We start from the raw sequence: 13917 nt of genomic DNA on the forward strand, positions 1-13917 counted from the left end.
GATTTAATATAAGAATATATATTTTTTAATCAGGGCCACCAAAACGAACAATATAGACATCTCAGAATGCACTTAAATTAATGCAGCAAATAAAGTTTGAAACCAGATGAGAAATGCATATCACTTAGATGGATTTGATCCAGTTCAGCATATTTAACAACCTTTAAATTTAACCAATCAAAATTGGACAAATTTCACAATATAAAGCTAAAACTTGACCTGAATGTGGTCGTTGATTTTATCTAAAATTGGAATGTTGACCCTTATTTAAAGAAACTTTCCCAAAAAACCCGCAATAAAAACACTCAGTAAACTTAATTTTTTCCTGATTTTTTTGGTTTATTTTTGCGTTTTTATTGTTTTTGTTTAAAATTTTTGCCTGGTTTTGAAGATTTTTATTCGTGCCGTCGTGGGGGCGTGCAAGTGTCGAGTGAATTCACATTCGAACGCACAACCAAATGATCCCAATGAAACCCGATACTTGCTCGCCACCCGAGCGGCGGGTTTTCCATTTGCTTTCTAAGTATGTACAAAAACTTAAGTTAGGAGGGGGTAAAAGGGTGGGGATGGGGGGTGGGGGTGGGGTGGGGATATGGGGGCCAAGAATATATGTATGTAAAAGAAAATCTAAATCTTAGATGCAAATTACGCGTTCGTTCGATCGAGAACGGGCGAACGAACGATCGATTAGAAAAACGGGTTTCTCTTGGGGACCCAACTTAAAGTAAATAGTTTTCGATTGTGTGGGGTGTGTGGTATGGAGGTGTGGGGTGTTTAGAGCTATATATGCTTGCAGCTTAATGCAGTAGTAGAGAAATCGAATACGAATATACGAGTACGAATAGTTTTGAAAAACGCGCAACGTTCGCTTGCTTAACCTTTGCCTTAGTCGAAAATTACATAAAATTTCATTTCATTCTCATTTTCGCCTCGAATATAGAATATAGATCTTGCTTAGTGTTCTATATGCCTAACTTTTGTTTTTCTTCTTCTAGCATTTTGTTAGTTTTTCGTTCGATTAGCTTAGTTTGCTTGCAACGTTTTCGCTTGCATTTACATAATTTTTAAACCTTTTTGTTTTTTCTTGCACAACAATTTTTGTTTTATTCAAAATTTTGTTTTGGGTTTTTTTTTGTTTGTTTGTTTGCATAATTCGTTTTTGTTTTGGGGATTTTTGTTTGTTTTTGTTTGGTTGGTTGTTTTTTTGTGGTAATTTGTTTCGTAATTCTATTTCTAAAAAATAAATTAAAAACAAATGAAAGCTACGTCAACGTTCCAGGCGATCTTGAAACATAATATCCTCCGCTGAAACAATCGAATCTTTTAAGATATCTTCATTGAAAATACACTACTGTATGTATATATTGCTAGGTTTGAGAAAACTAATTTGGAAATCGGTTGGTAAACGGGGCAATTGTTCAAAAAGGAAAGAAAAACTTTGCTAACTAAAGATAAACTTCTTCATTCATATTCTGATTAGCAACTATGTTTTTAATTAAATAATGTATCATGTAGTTTGGCGTCTTCAATTTTGAATCAAAGCGCTGGCTTTCTTTCTCCTCTCCGCTCCTCTCCTCTCCAACAACTATGTGTCCGCCTATGTGCTCCGTGTGGACTATTTTGAAGTTCTTACTCTGTGTGGCTTGCATTCGCGTTTAGTTGGGGCCGTATTTAGTACAATATATTTGCTAAGCGGAAGTCGGTTCTATATATCTCTCGTTTTGTGTGAGTGTGTGTTTGTGTTTGTGAGTGGCTATATACAGCTTACAGTGTGTGTTACGGGTATTTGATTTGCTAACTTAAATGCTAGACGGCCATTTCTGCTCTCTGTGAATATTCTGCCTGTGTCTCGGATTCCGTTCGCCAACAACTTGCTTACAACTAGTCTGCGTGTTTTGTTTTGTGTTTTGTTTTATGTATATGGGCGTATGTGTATGCTATTTATTATAATTATAAATTAATTAATGCTGTACAAAAGTTATCGCTTTTTGAGTTTTGCGTTCACGTTCAGCCCCATCGCGAACTCCTCTTCTCTGCTCTTCTCTGCTCTCCCCTCGATTCGACTCGCTATTCAGAGTCTTAGCATTGCGCTTAACTAAAGTGAATCAAAAGTGTGTGTCTCACCAACAATCCTAACAACTAGCCTACAATCGGACTTACTGAGGTTCTATACATATATCAAAAAAAGAGCGACTTAAGGGCTAATCCGCTGACTACCCGCTACCACTACTTCTTGTTGTAGACGGGCAGGGGCGGCGGTGCCAGTCCGGCGGCCGAGGGCGGTAAAGCGCTGGAGGGGGCCAACAGCATGGATGGTGGTGCGGATGTGGCCAGCGGTGCGCCCATTCCTCCGGTCACATTGGGTACGGCGCCAGCACCGCCAAGGGGAGCAAAGACGCCGCCGGCAGCTCCATTGTATTTCGCATAGTCCTGGCCCTTGCTCTTCTTGCTCTCCTTGTCGCGGTCCCGATCGCTGTGCTTCTTCTTGCTGCTACCGCCGGAGCTGCTGCCGCTCGAGGAGCTATAGCCTCCACCGGCACCGGCGTAGGTAGGCGGCAGTGCTGGTGCGGCACCTGCTCCGGTTGCGGAGGAGGACGTGGTGCTGGTTGCGGGGGGCAATCCATAGCCAATGGCTCCCGGCAAACCGGCCGCCGCAGAGTAGTTATTGGGCTCAACCTTGTTCTTGCTGATCTTGAGCTTAATGGGCGCTGAAGTACCAGACTGGAGGCTGCCGTTGGGATTCTTGATCACCATCTTCAGGGGCTCATTGGCCAGTGAGCTGTCCTTGCTGCCGCCGGTGCTGCTGCTGCGATCCTTCTGCTTGTCCTTCTTATGCTTCTTGCGCTCCTCCTTCTCCGTCTTGTCCTTGGACTTGTCCTTCTCCTTGTGTTTGTGCTTGTCCTTCTTCTTTTTCTTCTCCGACTTACTGCTACTTTCCTCCTTGATCTCCCCGGCCAGTTTGGTGGGTACTTCCAGGTCCATGGGTGCGGGGCCACCTGCCAAATTGGTCATGGGAGTGACGCCCGGCTCCTTCTTAATGGTCGCCGGCGCGGGCATGGGCTCCAGCAGCTCGGCCGGAGGTTTAAGGCCGGGCATGGTCAAGGCATCCGGTTTCAGGAGCGAGGCGTTCGACGGACACAGGCTCTCCTTCAGCAAACTGCGCACCAGATCCGGCGTGGTCTCAATCCCATTGGACATGTTCAAAGGCGTGTGCTTCTCCTCGTAGCTGGGATAAGTCGGCAGGCCAGTGTTGTTGTCCAGCTTGCGCAGCTTCTCGCGTGGCAAACTTCCGCTGTCCAACTCATCCAGCTTATTCAGACCGTACTGGCTCCCCGAGATCTCGTTGGCCCGCTTCAGGCTGCCGCTCTCGCCGGAGTTGGCCAGCAAATCCCCGCCATGGGGCAACTGTTTCTTGTGAGGCGGCAGCATGGGCTTCGATGATCCCGAGGCGGAGGAGCTGCTCCCACTGCCACTGCCCATCGGCATGGCAGGACGGTGCTTGTCCTTTTTGGTGGGCGTGAGACGTTCCTTCTTGGGACTTTCCTTGTCGCGCGGATGGCTGTTCAGCTTGTAGTCAAGACCCGGCGGCGCCGGAGGTGGTAGCAGTCCATTGAAGGGCGGCGGCTGCGTCTGCGACATCGGCTCCTTCTTGATGTCCGGCCACTCGGGACTGAAGAGCGAGTTCTTGGACTGTGAAGAGTGAGGCGGTGCCTCAGCGGGCAATTGTTGCTGTTGAGGCTGTGCCACCGGCTGCTGCATGTGACCGTAGCTCTGGCTCTGGGGATAGGGCAACTGCTGCTCGAAGGGCGGCATGCCGTGGACGGTGGAGCCGGATTTGCTGCGATGCCCGCCATATCCGGCTGGAGGCGGTGGCTGGGATCCGTTGCTGGAGCCGGGATATCCGCCACGCGACATCAAAGGGTTAGTGGGAGCACTATTGCTGTACGGTGGCGGAGCGTTCGGATACATCTTGCTGCTCTGGGACTTGTCCTTGGAGGACATTCCCGATGCAGATGAGTTGGAGGCGGATGGATGAGGGGCCGGCGGCTGCTGCTGCGGCGGCTGAGGCTTGGAGCTCGAAGCCATCTTGTGGCTGCCGTGCGGCGGCATGCCCACGCCCACCGGCGGCATGCCGCGCGAGGACTTGTGATAGTCCACGGGCATAGACGGTCGGCCAGGCTGCTGGCTCGACGATGACGAGGACGAGCTGCTGCGCTGGCCGCTGCTTCCCGAGGAACTGAGTCCGCTGCTACTGCTACGCTGGTGACTGGAGGGCAGGCGATTGCTGTAGCCCGGCTGCTTGGATTTGTGATCTGCAACAACAAACGTGTTTAAATACTTCATCTTTTCCAGAGGCGGATTGTGTACTCACCAGGATGCGCTTCAGGCGGCATGCCACCAGGGTAATTTGGCAACTTGTGATTGGAGGAAGACGACGAGGAGCTGCTGCCGGGCACACCGCCCACCGAGGACGAGCGCTGATGGCTGCCATCCTGACGTCTCTGCTGCGGCACCATCGCCGGTGGCGGCAGTAGCGACGACTGATCCCGCTCTCGCTCCCTGTCCCGTTCCCGATCCCGATCCCGCTCCCGATTGTCGTTGCCGTTGAGCAGCTCCGGCGGCGGTGTGATGTTCGAGTGATAGCCCTTCATCATCTCGGCGATCTTCCAGTCCTCCTTGGGCTTGTCCTTGCTGTTGGCCGTCCGATTGCTGGCCCCCTGGGCGATCGCCTTGATCGAGTTGAGCTTGGACTTGAGGCGGGCCGGACTCTTCTCGTAGATGGCGATGAACTCATCGGTCAGCTGCTTCAGCAGATCCAGCGAGACGCTCTTGTCCACGTAGTAGAACCAGTGCTTGCCCTCGGTCGACTGGGGGATCTCCCAGCGGGACCACTTGCAGGCCAGGTAAATGCAGAAGCAGGCCACCACAGTAGGGCGGTATTGCAGGCACATCGAGGTCAGATGCAGGCTGTGCCAGGATGGTTAAGTCAATTTAGTGGCAATTCGACGTAAGGGTTTACAAAGAGAGTGTAGTTGGGTGAGTGTGTGCAGGGGATTTCATCACTAATAACACAGATTACGTATTTAATGTTTAGCATATTCCCACAGGGACATTATTGAGATGCTCTTAGCCTTGGTTTGAAGGTTTTTCAATAAAAAATACAAAATTGACATCATTTTCCCAAGGCAACCACTGAATTCCAAAAACATTCTTCATTTTCCGCGAAAAACCAAATTACACGAATTTTCCGGGACAAATTACTAAATTACACATTATGCCAGGTAACTTAGAAACAATTCTAGATTTTCCATTATATGGCAGATGTTTGAATGGGAAAAGGTTTACGACGGTTTATATTTGAATTTTCGCGTTTCCCAAATTGACAATCTTAATTTTCTAGGAACTACAGTCTTTTTCACGACTTTTGGCGGATTTCCCGATGCAGATTACAATGTTATTGCAGGCAACTGAAGATAATTGCCGCGAGGTACCGGAAAAATAATGCCTTTTTTTGTTGAGATGCGGGATTTGTACAGCCTGTCGACTGCCTGCTGTGATTAGGGACCGCATGTCCTTGTTCAGCTAGTGACTTTAGGGTCCTCACCTTTTCTTTGTTTCGGGCCAGATACCTGGAGCTATTAGCTATAAGCCAGAAAACAACCAGGTAGCTGATTCTTTTTGGTCACCATAGTGTAAAAGCTTTCCCTTGCCAATTTCTGGCGAGGATTGCACACTTCTCACCCGCTCACCCGCACACACACACACACTGCACATAGCAGTGGGACATTCGCGTTGATCGATAGATGATTTCTGGGAGGAACTATACCATAAAGTAGCGCATTCATTGCCAACCATACCTGTTTGAGGCCAAGAAGTACGAGGTCTGCGCCAGATCCTTGCATGCTAAAATATACCACAGTAATCAGTACCATCTGACATGTGAGGGGGACATGGCTTGGGTCGGATGGTGGGTGCCTACCTTTGACCAGCTGGCAGGTGCGCACCACATGCGTGTGCGGATGATCGATGGCCACATCGAAGCCCAGCGTCTGCAGCAGCACGTTCTCGTTGAAGACAAGCTCCTGGGCGAGATCGGCGTAGTTCTGCTCGGTGGTCGGCGGCAGGCACTTGTTGGCGGCCCGTATGACATGCTCCAGCTTGCGCGGCTGCTCCTCCACCTTGGCGGCCAGAAAGAGACTCGCCGACGCCATGGAGTTGCGATGAAAGTGGGTGAACGAGTGGAAGGCGTAGAAGCGATGCATGTACACAATGGCCGTGTTGATGCACAGCTGGGAGACCTGCAGCCGCTGGCCCATCTCCTGGATCAGGTAGGCGGTCATCTGGCGGTACTGCAGCTCATCGTCGCCCTTGATGCCACATCGTCGACTGGGCGAATTGGCCAGCTGCTCGTTGCTGAAGTACCAGATCTTGTCCTTCTCAAATGGCAGGTTGTTGTTGGAACTGGGCGGAATCCCACTGGCGGAGGCGGCTGCCGATGAGGAGGATGATGAGGCGGTGGCCGCCGTGGGCATTGGTGTGGCCAGGAGACTCATTTTCCGAGAGGGATTTCACATGCAACCTGCGCCTCAGGATTGGCTGCCAATTCCGCTGGCTGATTTGATTCAGCCGTAGGAACTAACTGTACAAAGAGGAAGAGAGAGCGCTCTTTCTTTGTCGGCCGTGCTGCAGTGCGCTGGTATTGGTATTGGTATTGGTATCCGTATCCGTAACCGTGTGCGTTGTTCCAGTGGCGGGGATGGCGGCGGTACGGAGGGGGCAGCGGGGATCGCACAGCACATTGGCTACGCCACACTCGATATCGTTTTTGGGGACTGGGACTCCAATTTGGGTTCGGAACGAGGGGCTATATCCACTCCGTATCTGCGTGTGTGTGTGTGTGCGTGGTGAGGTTTTCTGGAAATTGCGACTGCGGCGGAAACGAAACGAGACGAAAAACACACTAACCGCGACACCAGGCGACGTGTTATGCAACTTTCGTATCAATTCATAGTTATTCGCACTGCATTCGCCGACGCGTTGGGCACTTGAACCATTACGGGTCGTTTACTGCACGCTTTTAATTCCACAACGCATCCCAGATTCCATTCACACGGTGACAATGACAAACTTTGCAGAAAAAAATGTATTTTCAAGTATGGCCGTCAGCTAGAGGTGGGAACACAACGATGCCAACCTCGGAGTTATCGATGTTCAAAACATCGGTTACATCGACGTTTGGCAGTGTTCATCGATGTTTTCTTCCCGAAGCGACTGGTTGAGAACTTGGATAATAAAATAACAAATTCCAATGCAATACAACTTTTTAAAGTACAGTTTTTATTCAATTTTAATCATTTGTAAGTCATTTTGATCTTCATGTAGTTGCAGATAATTATGGTTATGTGTACATGCTCTGGCAATGAAGTAAATTAAAATAAAAACCTTTAATTTGTGCTGCCTACGCTGCTCCAGCTGCCTTCGATGCGCCGTTTGTTACATGGTGGCCAGCAGTTAAACATTCCTTCAACACCGAAAATAAATTAAATCTCAACTCCGGAAATATACCAAAAAACCTATTTATTTAGTAGCGACTCAAACCATGGTGGCGAACTATAATATAAATTGCATTTGATTTCACTGTAAAGTTGACAATATTTGAAAACAAATTAAATACAATAAATAAAATTATACAGTGAAAAAAAAGGTGCAAGAACAAAATGGTAAATATTAGATTAGTACGTTTTATTTTTCACGGCTAGTTTGAAATAGTAAATACCAATATTTACTTACTTAATTAAAAACTCATTCCCCATTTTGACCGGTCCCTTCTCATTTGAAATCAGAATTAAAAACACACTTCCATTTTATTGTTATTTATAAAACAGATAATATATATATATATATTTTTTATAGTTTGTAGATTAAAATATACAAAATTTAGCTAAAAATCTTAAAACTCTTATGTTGTCATAACAGTAAATAATTATGCTAGCTTGCGACTGTTGCTCTTGCTTGGTTTTTGTAATGCGTTCTTATAAAAATTAATCTAATCCGTTCGCTTGCGCTTTTTCCTCTAACCATTAAATTCACCTACATACCATGTCTTCGGTCCAACGTTCATTCCCTTACTACGTATGCATTAAAGTATATATATTAATATATATTGTGGCTGGCTTTAGCTGATTTCTCAACGCAGACAAAAATTGTCTGTCAAATGTACACAGATAAAACAAAAAGTCAAATAAAAATATTAACTTAAGGTTAGTTAGCCGTAAACTAATCGTAACTAATGTTAATACATTCAACATATTTATCTAAATCTTGATCAATCCATGTATTTAAAGAGTTACACGTTTGCTGCTCTTCGTCGCAATCGCAATACAGAATATTGGAATAATCGCACGTTCGATTTAAAAGCTATATGTTTTGTTTCGCTTTTGAGCTAACAAAAGGGTGTTTAGTCTTAAGCCTAGAACAGAAATCCTGCCGAACGGCATCGATATTCGTTTATAATTAATTTAGTTGGTCTTATCCAGCATTCGGGGGTATTCCAATCTATTAACTAATTGGTGTATATATATAAAATACGTTTATAATCAAGTGGAATCATGAGGTCCAGAAGTTGTTTATATACAATTATCGTGCTAGGCATGTATAAATGCTTCGGGGTTGAATGTTGAAGGATAGTCTTTTTAGGATTTCCGAAAATCAAACATAGAAGTACTATCTCGATTAAAGCTGCATTCTCCGGGTTGTGGCTCAGATTTATGTTTACCGATTTCGTTGTACTCGAGTCGTGATTTTTTGCGTTTATGGTTCGATTCTGCTTCTGTTTGTGGGTGTGCTTACAGCTACCATCCTTATAACATGTAATATTCATTCCCTAAGAATTAATAACTGATTTACGCTACGTAATGGTAGATGCGATGCCCTATGCTAATAAATAGACATACATATAAATCCATGAACTGGGGAGAAACCTCATAAACTGAGACCTCGTGAAGTGGTGTCAAATGCCATACTGTGTTTGTGTCTTAGAATTACAAAATACACCAATTCGACTTTATCTAAAATATGTGATCTCGACTTTAAATATCGGTTATCCCTTCAACTATCCTATATAGACTTTGAATATACTTTAACTTATGCAACTTTATGTACTTTTCATGGGAGGTATATCTAGATTCCAAATTTGTAGCGGGTTCCATATATTTGTATCATATCTTTTGCTTACTTGCTACACATTTTCTTTTCGCCGTTTTGTGTTTAATTTTGTTTCGTCTGTGCTTCTAATGTTTCTACGGTTTGATGTAAATAAAACGCATGCACAAATTGAAATAATAATTTTATTTAAAAAATAAAAAATAATCATAAAAAATTGTTTACAATGAACAGAGTTGAACTCAAGACTCACTTTGTTTATTTGCATCATCAATCACCAATCATCATAAACAAAATGATATATTGTAGATTTCATCTTCACGTACACATAATAATAATAATAATAGATAAAGGTACTTAGAGAACGCAACTATTAAAGAAATAGATTAAAGAACTAGGAGTTGGTTTTATTCTCTTTTCCTATTCAAGGTTTCCTTTCAAGAGATTGCACGTTTTGGGCAGTGTTTGGAAATTGTTTGTAGAAGTTGTCGGTATATTGCATTGAGGATTGCGGTTGCAGTTGTTGAAACTATGGGTCAGTATCTCGGGTCTGTTCGGTTATCTGTTCAGATCTGTTCCATTTTGTTAGGCTTGTTTCGCTTAGTGGCAGTGTGACGTTAACAAGAATACGTTAGTTTAGCTTTATGTTTAATAAATAAACATCAGATCGAGAGTTGAGGGTTGAGTTTGGTTTGGTGTTCTGAGACTGCGTAAACGATGGCTCAAGGAGTGCTTTTCTTCGGGTTTATCCTGTGATTTTTTTTTTTTTTTTGCTGTCGATGTTGTAAATATACAAAACTTATCAAATAATAATTACAAGAAAGTTTAGACCACCAGTTTTCTGGGTTCTTAGCTCCAGTTAGGATGTGTGTGTTTTGTGTTGGGGGGAAGTTAAGGGGTGTAGCTGGAGAAACACTTAAATAAATAACCTAAACGTAGTTGTAAAAATAGCTAAAACTATGAAATAATAAATTTCCATCTCTCTTTTTTTTATAAAATAAGCAACAAAAACAATTAGCCCAAGTACAGAGTACAGATACTCAAGCAGATCGTTCGGATCTGTTAAAAATCTGTAAAGTTATCCTCTACACTGTTTGTCCTTGGGCAGCGGGGGGGCTAGGGGGCAGTTGAAAGGGTATTAGGCTAGGCATATACATATTCATATACAATTAGATTTAGATTAAGATTTAGATCGATAGAGATAGAGAATTTCTTGCAGCTATAAGGGTTCGTACTCATTTACATATTACACACATTTATCGAATATCAATATGAATCAATTCGGTCGTCCTTTGTCCTTTGTCCTTTCGCCATAGCAATAGCAATAATAATAATATTAATAATAGTGATAATAATAATAATAATATAACCAATAATAACAATATTCATTACAGTTACAGTTTACAGTTTACAGTTAAAATTACAGTTACAAGTACAACACTAACGCCAATGAATAGATCATTATTTACCGCCGATTTAGCTGGGTGTATGTATAGGGTACAGGACACAGGGTGTGAATATATATAGAAGTATATGTACGCGTATTGGGACTATCAGCTATGTGTAACTTATGCTTATCGCTGGCTAACCAAGAAACTCAACGCATATACAAAGAAATCCCTACCTCGCGTGGCTTTCAGCCACTATTGCCGCTAGCCGGTTGATTCTTACCCCACCCCAGAACCTATTGCCATTGCAGCTCGATCCGTTTGCGGATCGAACTATATTTACAGGCCGCCTTGTCCTCAAATGTCCACCTTCGCCTCTCACACGCCATTGCAGTCGATCTCTACGATGTCCTTGGGCACATCCACGAACTGGTAGACCAGCCGCTGGCCATCGACCTTGGCCAGGATGCCACGCTGGTAGTAGTACCTCAGCGCCCTGCCCATCGTCTCGTAGTTCATGTCCGGCTTGTTCTTGTGCATGCCCCACAGGCGGGACACCGCCTTCGAGTCGACCAGCTTGAAGACGCCCTTCTCCCGGTTCGTCCACTTGATGAAGCGCGGACAGTACTCGCGATCCTGCAGCAGCTTCAGGAGGAACTCCCACAGGTAGGTGGTGGATCCCTCCCGGCTGCGCCGCTTCACGCCCATCTCCAGCTTGGGCTTGCGCGGCTTCTTCGCCTTCCGCTGCTGGAAGCCGCCCAGTTCCAGCATGTAGGAGAGATCGTAGCTGACGCTGGACGTCGCCGGTTGGATGACGCTCTGCGAGCCGTTCGCCGCCGCTGCCGCCGTTGCTGCTGCCGCTGCACTGGCGCTCAGCATTGCCGCCGCTGCAACGGCACTGCTGCTGCTGCTGACGACGGATGCCGCCGCTGCTGCTGCGGCCGCTGCAGCGATTGTGGAATGCGTGTGCTGGCCCGCGTGCGGATGCGAATGCGAATGCGGATGGGAGTGCGGATGTGAGTGCGGATTTAGCTGCGAGTGCGGGTGTTGCTGTTGCTGCTGCTGTTGTTGTTGTTGCTGCTGCTGTTGCTGTTGTTGCTGCTGTTGTTGATGCGACAGTTGCTGATGCAATGCCTGTTGCTGCTGGTGCGACAATTGCTGGTGGGCCAGTTGCTGCTGCTGCGATTGCTGCGACTGCTGTTGCTGCTGCTGCTGCTGCTGCTGGTGCAGGGAATGATAGCCGTTGATGGTGGTGCCGCGCTGGGATGCCGCCGCCGCCGCTGCTGCCGCTGCTGTCGGGGCGTTGAAGTAGGACGTTGTCAGGTAGCCCGGCGTTTGGGGGTTTCCCGGCGCACCTGGCTGGCCGCCCCCACTACCGGCGCCACTGCTCCCGTAGTAATTGTCGGGCACTGCAAGGAAAAAGCATCGATTAGATCAAGAGATGATTGAATAATCTTAAATCTTAAACTTAGTTTGGGGAACGATTAGCTTAAATTTCTTGCGAGCAAATTTTCCAACTGTGTTTCTCTTATCGAGAAAGCTATTGTATAAGGTAGAGATCCTCAAGATTTAAAACCATAAAACATGTTAATTTATATCCAATTTTGAAAAAATTATTCCATTGTAAAATGACATTTGGTTGTTTCATACTTTTATGGAAAATTTCTAAGTATCTAGAAAAAAAAACTGATGTTTCAAAAACCTGCCCTTCAAATTAAAATCTAAAATGTATTAGGTTACTATACAAAACATCTACAACATTCAATCTGAACTAAAAAAGAGAGATTTATACCCCCAAAAAATTAGTCTACTGGCAACCCGATTTGTCCCATGGTATCCAGATCGCAGATCGCAGATCGCTCGCGACTATTTCACACCGTTCCTGTTTCTGTGTGGTGGCACAGGTATAATTTTGTATGCTATTTAGTAAGTTTATTTTTTTTACATCCGGCGTTGCCGTTGCCCAATTCCGCGACTCAGTCAGTTGGCAGTCGGTAGTCAGTAGTCGGTGGATGTGGATTCGATGGACCATTTTAAAGGGGGGAGTGGAGCAAAGGTGGTGGGGCGATGGGGAGGATTGAATAAAAACAAAAGTGAGCAGCACTCTCTCACCAACACCACGAAACTCTGGACAGAGAGCAACGCACGCTGTGTTGTTCGTGTGTGGCTCGTGTGTTTCATTCGTGTTGCATTGCGTTGGTGTTTGGCACTCTCTTTTTCTCTCATGGGGGAAAAAAGAGAGCGGGAGAGTGGTGAGCTCTCCATTATTGCCACATTGACGCTGCTATTGTTGTTGCTGTTGCTGCTGCTGCTGCTGGTGCTGTCGTTGTCGTTGTGACCTTCACAATTTGCGCAAAGGCAATGTGTCGATGACCACAGATTTTTATACAGCAACGCGCACACACACAACCACATACACAACTGGCAGAGAGCATAAAAGCAGCGAGTGCAACACAGTCTCATTGCAATTGATTGTGCTGTATGTGTGGGTGTGTGCGTGTGCGCCTTGTTTGCCTGACATTTTTGCAAAAAAAGAGTAAGTTGAATTAGGAGTGCATTATGTATGCAACAGATTATAGCAACTTCAGATTGATTGCCAAATGTAAATGTCTCATTAGGTCACACGATTAATTGGCTTAGATACAACCGTTCTAAGCCGAGATCAAATGATTTAGGTTAACTTAAACGCAGTACCTTAAACGGAATTTACTTGCTGGCTTCCCAAGCTTTCTTAATTTATTTATTTTATGAAAATGTTCAGTTTTTATACTTTCTAATAACAATTGAGCTCTACTATTGGTTTTTAAATCATAACTCTCTCTAAATATCTGTTTTAATTTAATTAATTTAAAATTTAAGTTTGTAAGCCCTGTTTATTGTTGTTACACTGTTTAGTCATTTAAACTTGGGGCATATTATACATAACATGAAGTTGTCTAGTCCTTAAATTTAGCACAACGTTTAATGTTTGCAAGTTCGTCTGGCACACAGCTGGAATCTGCCAGGTTTTTTTCAGGCATACATACTTATACTTATACTCACCACCAACACTGCGATTCCATATGTTCCGCAGCGAATTCGCTGCATTGTTCTGGTATAAATTCGGATGCAGAAAGGTGCCAGTGTGCAGGTGCGCTGCTGCCGCCGCCGCCGCTGCTGCCGCGGCCGCTGCTGACGCCGAGGTGGCCGCCGGCATCCCGAGCCGCGCCTTCAGCTCGTCGGCGCAGGGCTGGCCGCCGGAACTGGAGCTGTCCACGTCGGAGACGCCGCTGTCCGCGGGACTGGGCGGAAATGAACCTGCGAACGGGAACGGGAACGGGACATGGCGACGCAAAGCGAGGACGAGCCGAGAAAAGGGGCAATTAGC

The 13917-nt window shown here is 45.5% G+C and overlaps 2 protein-coding genes across 4 annotated transcripts in view; both read right to left on the reverse strand.

Annotated features, from left to right (window-relative positions):
- Nucleotides 1-1176: 1176 nt before the first annotated feature.
- On the reverse strand, nucleotides 1177-7176 carry LOC108135634 (cyclin-T). Of its 2 annotated transcripts, XM_017256453.2 has the most exons (4): nucleotides 5981-7176; nucleotides 5859-5904; nucleotides 4373-4968; nucleotides 1177-4313 (listed from the first exon to the last, which is right to left on the reverse strand). In XM_017256453.2, the coding sequence occupies exons 1-4, from the start codon at nucleotides 6552-6554 to the stop codon at nucleotides 2227-2229; spliced, it is 3303 nt and encodes a 1100-aa protein (XP_017111942.1). In that variant the 5' UTR covers nucleotides 6555-7176; the 3' UTR covers nucleotides 1177-2226. The 2 variants fall into 2 exon arrangements, with proteins under 2 accessions (XP_017111942.1, XP_017111943.1); XM_017256454.2 differs by lacking the exons at nucleotides 5859-5904; nucleotides 5981-7176 and adding an exon at nucleotides 5606-5845.
- Nucleotides 7177-10830: 3654 nt separating this feature from the next.
- LOC108135573 (ecdysone-induced protein 74EF) overlaps nucleotides 10831-13917 on the reverse strand; it is a 41422-nt gene continuing 38335 nt past the window's right edge. For both annotated transcript variants that reach the window (XM_017256343.2, XM_017256342.2), the window contains 2 exons: nucleotides 13593-13847; nucleotides 10831-11959 (listed from right to left, as the gene is read on the reverse strand). In XM_017256343.2, coding sequence (XP_017111832.1) covers nucleotides 10929-11959; nucleotides 13593-13847 — 1286 coding nt within the window. In that variant the 3' untranslated portion in view covers nucleotides 10831-10928. The remainder of the gene's footprint in view (nucleotides 11960-13592; nucleotides 13848-13917) is intronic.

This window comes from Drosophila elegans, unplaced genomic scaffold, assembly GCF_018152505.1.
Source record: "Drosophila elegans isolate 14027-0461.03 unplaced genomic scaffold, ASM1815250v1 contig_208, whole genome shotgun sequence".
NCBI lineage: Eukaryota > Metazoa > Arthropoda > Insecta > Diptera > Drosophilidae > Drosophila > Drosophila elegans.

Excerpts from the sequence above, each read along its gene's own strand:
- LOC108135634 (XM_017256453.2), bottom strand. The coding sequence starts at position 6,554 with ATGAGTCTCCTGGCCACACCAATGCCCACGGCGGCCACCGCCTCATCA. Across the intron at positions 5,905-5,980 it reads CACCTGCCAGCTGGTCAAAG|CATGCAAGGATCTGGCGCAG; the intron begins GTAGGCACCCAC and ends GGTATATTTTAG. Across the intron at positions 4,969-5,858 it reads TACTTCTTGGCCTCAAACAG|CCTGCATCTGACCTCGATGT; the intron begins GTATGGTTGGCA and ends ATCCTGGCACAG.